This window comes from Nymphaea colorata, chromosome 2, assembly GCF_008831285.2.
Source record: "Nymphaea colorata isolate Beijing-Zhang1983 chromosome 2, ASM883128v2, whole genome shotgun sequence".
Classification (NCBI taxonomy): Eukaryota; Viridiplantae; Streptophyta; class Magnoliopsida; order Nymphaeales; family Nymphaeaceae; genus Nymphaea; species Nymphaea colorata.
The window spans coordinates 29,070,857-29,078,967 of NC_045139.1; the positions used below are offsets into that span (position 1 = coordinate 29,070,857).

The 8,111-nt window shown below is 38.4% G+C and overlaps 1 protein-coding gene across 3 annotated transcripts; it reads right to left on the reverse strand.

Moving 5' to 3' along the window:
- Positions 1 to 1,939: 1,939 nt before the first annotated feature.
- Positions 1,940 to 7,005, reverse strand: LOC116249164 (uncharacterized). Of its 3 annotated transcripts, none has more exons than XM_031622342.2 (9): positions 6,846 to 7,005; positions 6,174 to 6,343; positions 5,635 to 5,933; positions 5,060 to 5,131; positions 4,814 to 4,881; positions 4,506 to 4,662; positions 4,100 to 4,180; positions 3,887 to 3,976; positions 1,940 to 2,337 (listed from the first exon to the last, which is right to left on the reverse strand). In XM_031622342.2, the coding sequence occupies exons 3-9, from the start codon at positions 5,905 to 5,907 to the stop codon at positions 2,218 to 2,220; spliced, it is 861 nt and encodes a 286-aa protein (XP_031478202.1). In that variant the 5' UTR covers positions 5,908 to 5,933; positions 6,174 to 6,343; positions 6,846 to 7,005; the 3' UTR covers positions 1,940 to 2,217. The 3 variants fall into 3 exon arrangements, with proteins under 3 accessions (XP_031478202.1, XP_031478200.1, XP_031478201.1); XM_031622340.2 differs by having other exon boundaries at positions 3,887 to 3,979; XM_031622341.2 differs by lacking the exon at positions 6,846 to 7,005 and adding an exon at positions 6,805 to 6,840 and having other exon boundaries at positions 3,887 to 3,979.
- Between the last annotated feature and the right edge of the window lie 1,106 nt (positions 7,006 to 8,111).

The window sequence follows — 8,111 nt, forward strand, 5'->3', positions numbered from 1 at the left end:
ATTTGAACGAGGAACTATATACACGCCACATGTAGAGTTGTTGCTGCACTGGAGAAGGTGAATCAGACCAAATGTAGTGGTTTTGTTAGTGCACAGATGATGGCATACTGACAAGAAAATGAATGAAAGTGAATCTGAGCGTCCTTATTACTGATCTACAAAGCCCAGCGTTCGGCGTATTCCCTCTCCTGCGGAGCCAGCTCTACCTTCTTTCTTTGCATTAATCAACTAATCAAAAACGATTATGCTAATTGGGATTGATTAGCATATGGACCTCACTCACCTTTTTTTTCAAGCATGAGGTTTCTCCAAGTATTTGACTCCCTTCCCTACCCCTGGACCAGGGATGTCAATATGTCCGATTCATATCAGATATCCTTCTGAACCATTCCGTATGAAAAAATAAATAAATGAATATTCAGTTAAGAAATCAGATCGGCTTCGGATTTAAAAAATGAGATCCGATCGGATTCGGATTCAGATCGGATATAGTTTTAAATAAATATCTTATATCCAATGCTCTTGCATTTAGAAAATTAGTCAGATTTGGTTCAAAATTTGGATTTGAATATACATGTAAAAATCGGATTCAGATTGTGAAATCTGATTTTGGATCCGGATATGGTTCTTATTTGTTCATATTTGAATACGAACTCATATCTGAATGTCAGAAAAAGGGAATGCAGTTAATCGTTATCGGATTTGAATCTGATCCATTGACATTCCTACCTTATATGTTTGTGAGTAAAATTTCAACTGTTTAAATTCTGCCCATATAGTTTGTTCTATAAGACGGATGAAGGTAGAAGAGTGTGAAACTTGTTCTGCTGCTAGATTCCATATATTAATAGTATCCAAATTCAAATGGTTGTTGGCTCCTTATCAGATCTTAGTTGTCTACAGCTTGCACAAAGAGTTGATATCAGAAATTTAACTAATTAAATTATTACTTGCAGCGGATCATCATGGTCTGTCCATCATATTGAATCATGGCTACCAGATCCTTGAACTTTAGTTCATTAAAAGAACAAAAATAAGAAAATTAGGATTTTGTTTGTCTCTAATTAGTCAAGGGGCTAATAGATAAAGATATCAATGGGTGAGAAATTTTGTCAAATTCTAGTGTATCAAAGCTGATATTGGTTCGACCTCCAGACCCAAAAGTTCGGAACCTTAATCAGCATCAATGAGCACCCTAATTTACAAGGTAGACGATTGTTCAGGCTTCCTAGTCCAGATTAGGGGGCATTTTTGCAGAGTTCTAATTTCTTGTTCACGTGTCTGACAAATGAATCGCTTTCCTTCTACGTCACGAACAATGGCATACATATACTTCTATAATAAAACTAAACAGCATTTTCCAGCCCATTTGTCGGAAATCAAAGGATATCGTTATCGTAATCTCAAGATTATGCAGAAAAAAGTTCTGTTAACATGATATGGGCAAATCGATGGCCTTACCAGTTTACTGATCATGGTCGAAGCCACGGGGTTTGGCACTTCCCATTCCAAAGATGCACACAACCCGAAAATGTGAAACCAATATCGTGTTATGTTAATTTAAATGAAAATCGTTCTTAGATGAAAGGCTTTCACTAAGGAGTTTTTCTACATTCTCAAAAAGATAAGTGCAGGGGCCGCCTGGTGAAACTAGAACGACCAAGTCCCAAAATATTTGACCGTCACCTAAAGAGAGGTTTTCTTCTGATTTCCATTAAATAATAATGATGATGATAATGATAAAAGAGTTCATCACCCAAGCGTGATATCTGATGACGGAAAAAATGTTACGATATGTAACCCTCCTTTGCTGACGCCAACTTTCCAGAGGGATTTGGCAACAAAAATGAGGTGGCGGGGATAAAAGGCAGCCTCCAGTCCGAAATAGACGCAGGATGAAGGGTAAAGTTTATCACTGCAGAAGCAAATCCACTGACGCTTATTTAAGTGAGTGCCAATTTTTTTTCATTTTTTAACCTTCCTTCCCATCTGGAAAATTATTTACACCTGGATAAATTCACCAATAATAAAGATATCGTTGGAACGATAAGTTCCATATAAAAGCAGAGAGAACCCTCACCCTGCATCCCCTCTCAGGCAACGTCTGCGTCCACATCAACCTACAAAGACAACCATGTATTTGTCCCGCGCAACAGGAAAGGAAATTACATCATACAAGCCTCACTGGACCACCATCCTCGTCCTTTAATTTGCTATTTATTGGAAAGGCTCGTGAGCAGCCAGCGCAGCAGCTGGTGCCACTGTCAGCTGCAGCCCTCTTGCTCGTCCGGACTGCAATACAAATGCCAACTCTGCCGCCGCCAATGCTGCAGCTTCCTGCAACAAGAAAGGACACATGCTTATGAGCACAAACGTCGAGAGGAACTTGCACTACGCTGGGCAAAACAGTTGACCGCCATTGTCCAAGAAAATTACGGATGGGAGAACAATAAGCACGAGAAAACTGGATACAAAATCCTGCAAACTATGCTAGCGTTAGGAGACTCGTGACCCAACAAGGAGCCAACTAACTTCAGAAGATTGACTGGCAGATCGGGATAGAATTTCATTTCGCAGTACGTAAAACAATCTGAAATTTGTATGATTCTGATGACCTCTAGGATTAGACAGTAATCTACTAAGAACATAAACAAAATATAACAACGAAAATGTTTGATAACAAGTTGTGTAGAATAATATGACCGACAGGCATCACTAATCAAGTTGTGTATAAAAGTCGTTGCCAATGCCGTGCAATGTTTTTGGTCTTCACATTTTTGCAATTTTACACTTCCAAGCATCCCCTGTGAACAATATAACTAAACCTGATGATTAGTAAATAGAACTCTGTTTCCTTTTTCCTTGTACACAATGGCAAACCTAGTTTCCTTGCCTTCTCTGTTTAAAGCATGGCTACCCTTCTCGTCTTCATTAATATTTTAGTAAGTTTGTCCCCAAGAATTTTCTTCAAAATGGTTCTCTCATGAATAAGTTTGACATCTTTTCGCAAACATATACAGTGATAAAAGTTTTAAAAACTGCAAAAAAAAAAATTAAGGTAAAACGGACAGCATTAGGACACGCATGACGAGAAATCTTTTACTTTTCACGGCATTTAGTTGAAATAATTGCAATACATCTTTTGAGTCTTTGACAAAAACTATTATATCATATCTAATCAATACTTTCAGCTGGCCATACACACAATAACAACAAATGTAAGCAATACCATTGAAATGATGTGTCAAAGCAGACCAAGGTAGTCAGCAGAATAGGCATTTAGGTAAGTCCCCTTAGCAAATCCAAATGAAAGACATATTTTCTAAATGTTTACACTCAAAATGAATTTATTTTTTCTGTGTCTTCATTTATAAATTGGACTGGAGTAAGAAGTTTCATTCTTTCCCTGGTTTCTTCTTCCTCTACCTTAAATTCTTTATTTTTCTCAGTTTTTTCTGTATTCAATTGTTAAATCTAAATTGAACAATATTGCAAAAACAAAAAGATACATAAGCTATGTCACATAGGTACGGGTACAGTGTTTTCACAAATCTTGATATGGCGGTACAGAAATAGTTATATATTTTTAATTAATTATATACATGAAATCAGCAAAAAAATAACATAAATATAAGAAACTGATGTCATTTTTGGCCTAGATATGTTGTACGAAAGTAAGGAAGAAGGAGGAAGAGGCGTCAGGCGAAAATAAGTTCATTTAAAGTGACATAGGTATTATGTATGAGAAAAAAGAAGGAAGTACCGTACCAAGCGGTACCGCCGTACCGGTATGGGTACGTGGGCGCTCCCCACGTACCACTGTGACATAGTACACAAGGCAAACATGCATGGCAAGGACACATATCGTAGAGATATATCTACTAACCTGTCTTTGGCGTCTCCTTTGCAAAATACTGAATGCCCAAGCCATAATATAGCAAGGCAAAAGAAATGCAGCAGCACGAAGTAGGAAAAGCTGCTTCACAGATAAATTATGTTAGTCAAGCATCAAATATTAACATCATAACTTGAAAGGCAGTGAAAGGAAACATTAGGAAATCTAGAAAAAGGGGGATAATGCTGAAACTTTTACACTTACAGAGAAAAAGGTAGATGCATCTTCATCCCCATCAGGATTAGTAATGGTCAGTGCATGCCTCAAAAGCAGAAGAGCCATTAACTGAAGATAGAAACAACAAAGCCAAAGGTATAATCTTAGAAACCATTAGCAATAATCTGCAAAATTGGTGAACTCATTTACTTCAGAAAACAAGATATCCTTGTTTTGAAAAAGACAAACCCATGTCTTTTATTTATTTTTCTGGCAAACGCAAAAGCTCTTGTTTATGGATTCATCAGATAGTATCAAGGCAATTCATTGACTTCAGGAAACATGATAACCTTGTTTTAAAAATATTAAACCATCTTTTATTCATATTTCTAGCAAAGGCGAAAGAACTTGTTGTTTGGATTCATCAGCTAGCACCAAGACAAACAGGACTTACAATGAGTGCAGCAGACCGGCAGAATGCAGCACCACTGGCATTCGTAGAAGCATACTCATCATACTCAGACTCCAAGAAATGACGTTCAGCAGCTGCCATTGCTAAGAGGCGAGGATCATGCAAATCCAGTGTAGTCCCAGAGATCGCCCAGCCTCCACTGCATCACAAAAGGGATATTATATGTCTTTTGAGTTTCTCAGTAAATAGGAAACCACATTTAAAGTGAAAAATAATCCAGAAGAAGCCTAGAAATGAAGTACGATACTATCAATTATCAAGAAGGAGAAATCATAGGAGAAGACACTTGCCTAATATCTATGGTAGTCTCATCAGCTTGAGATCGAGGAGGTGGAGCAGTATAACCAGGCTTATATTGCTGTCATCAGTACCATGCGAACACAGATCAGGTTACAGGACAAAGTGCATTCATAAACCAAGTAAACATTTGAACATTTTTGTGTGCCAAGACATGAATGTGACTTTATTTTGGTCTTTAGAAAATCATACAAGACCATCAATCAAAATTTAAGACAAAAGGCAAGAAATCAACTAACCTGATGACATATCTCACATGTGATATCACCTTTTTCATTGCACCAACGTTGCAAGCACTTCCTATGGGCATACTGCAAAAAACACAGCCTTCCATGTCCATCACTTATATCATGAGAAACTATCCTTATCGTAATATAGAAAATCAGATAAAATATACCTAAAAGATAGCAGCAGGATGGTGTCCTTCAAGTACATCAAATTACCATATGCATGACATTAACTAACATTGCCATAAAGATTACCTATATCATGATCTAAAAACTAAAAACATTGTGGTTATGAATTCAAGCAACTAATCCTTCCAAAATGTAAATGCCAATTACAAATAAATTCCATGCAAAACCTCTGAAACACTTAGTGGCTACAACCAGTCCAAAAGGCCAACATCAATTTCAAATGCTCATCCGTAAGAGCCAGACTATCAAAGCCAGTCTAGAGCTTCAAGCAACATAAACTAACCCAACTAATTCGCAAGGTAAAAACTGACCATGGAGCAACACATAGACTAGAAGGAGAGAATGTCTTTACTTCAAATATTTTAATCTGAACATCAGTAAGGCATAGTCATAACTACCTTCAGACTGCCACTGCAAGCGCAAGGGTTCTCAAGATTCTTTATATGGTCCTCCTCTTGACAAATCCTGCATTCTCCTATCTGCAGAAGAGGTTTCTCCTCATCAGAAACCTCCTGCTCATCCACAGTTTTATCAGCGGCATTCTCCGGCGATGAAGAATCAACAGTAGTACTGCTCAAGGAAGGCCCTTCTCCAGATGGACCTCCTGGACCAGATTCAGGTGTTTCAGGTGTTATCAGGCGATCAACATGCACAACTACATGATCACCCATTTTCTGATCACCTTCTGATTCTCAAACTGCAAAAATAAGAAGAACAAATGCATCAGCCACCCGCCAAAGGAACTATATTTCAGCTTAACAAAATGGCAATTCTATTCATTCATCTGCCTGCAAAAAAAAGTGAAGAGAAACAGACATGCTTGAAGAAATGACAAGACGCTTCAGAAAAGGCGATAAAAATTCATCCATAATAACCAAAAACCAGCCGAGAAATCCATTGACAACGGAATTGAAACTCATGAGAGAGAGATATTCACCTTTTCTGAAAGAACTTCAGATGAAACGTCCAAGAGAGGCAATTCAACCCTTCTCAAAGAACAATAATAAGAAGAGGAAGATAATTGCGCGTTGACTTCAAAAAAAGACAGCCGCCCGCCTTCAATCAGATGGATTTTCTCCACAATCTATCTAAGAGTTTCTCCCGGAACTGCAACAACGAAGGAAATTTACCCACCGATTTCACAAATTGACCAAAACATTCGGCGCTTAGAATATGTATAAACGGCAATTGCCTCGAACAATAACATGATTTCAACAACAGATGGAAGGAAAATCGGAACTTTCCTCAAGCTCTCCCAAAGAGAAACGAAACTTCTCCCTGAAGCAACACAAATTCAGAACAAGAATGTGTGTGCAGCTTCCACCCGATAGATTTATCCCAAAGTCGTTCGCCCGCTGAAAAACCCACCGACGTCGAAAACTAAAACCTAAACCCCCTCTCGCCGTCTTCACGAGAACATCGACGGACATTTCTGCCCCGAAAACTAAATTCCCTAAAAGATCACCAAATGCAAGCGGAAATCGTGATTCCTACCGCAAAATAAAACCAGAACCCTAAAGAAGGCAGCTTTTCCAAACAAAAACCAGGAGGCTCGAGAAAGCACCTACCAAAACTAAGCTTCCAAAAGAAGGTTGACGAGAGGAAATACCTTAACAAGAAAGAGTCGATTGATCGATTAAATGGTTGGTTTCATCAGAAGAACGGCATCATCACCCGGTCGTCGTCACGGCCAACCATCCACAAGAAGAAAAAAGCAAGAATGGGAAAAGGAAGACAAAGTGTACAACCCCAAAAGAGAGACTTTTATGCACGAAGCTTCCCCTCATTTATATTTCCCTCGAGACACGGAGCCGAAGCGCAGTCCGAAGCTAAGTCCGGGCCTCGGCTTCGGATAACGTAACGCCAACGCCCGTTAACCCCCACCGGCGACACGCAAGACGTTTTGAGGGGGTTTCTTGAGGGGGGGAAAAAAAAAAGTGAAAGAGAAAGACCGTTTCAGCCCTGTAGTATCGGATATGCTCAAATCCAAATTTGAAGAGAAAACCGGACCTTGAACTCGGGATCCACTCTCTTGGCACATTTAGGTTTCAAAAAATGGCGCACCAATCGGTTCAGTTTGTGAAGTTCTGGATCCAGACACGGATCGCATTTTCTGACGAAGGATCCACTGCATAATGGATTCGGGTCATTATGGTAATGATAACCCAAAATGGGTAAAAGAGGCTGACCTAATAATGGTTCTGTGAACACTAAAAATCTTATCCCTAATTGGCCATAGGAGTCAACTGGAAACCCCGTTTTAGACGTCTAGGATCCAATTTTTTCTTGGGTTTGAGCTAAGGGTCATACAAGTCATAGAGTCTGAGGAAGAATTTTGCCTTTGAAAGAAAAGCTAGTCAAAGGTCTTTGAGAGGCTAAAATCACCGCATTGATAATATGGATTCATCCTTAACGCTTTAGCAATTAAAACTTTTAAATTGTTGTTGTTGTTTTTTTTTTTTTCTTTTTAAGTAAGAGTTTTAACTTGTTTGATGGCTAAGAATTAAAAATATGTCATTAAGAAATAGTTAATATTGTTATATATAATACTTTTAAATTTTTGGTGATTGGGTATCATCCCTCATATTTGATTTTTCCTTAAGGTATATGTGATAATCTGAAACTAGCAAAAGAGTAAGTGACAGCGAAGAGTCTCATTCCCTTGGTCATTGCTGGGCTTCAAACATCGAAATTAAGAAAGTTATAAAGAGTTCAGATGGTGAGGAAAATCAAAGAATAGTATAATTTCCTTTGAAACATAATTCACCTGTTCATTGCCTGAGAAGACAATCGGGTATCGGTTTTGAAACTGGAATGTTTTGAGAATGACAAAAGGAAAAAACGTTGCTACGCGAAATAAATTGGTGCATTCTGA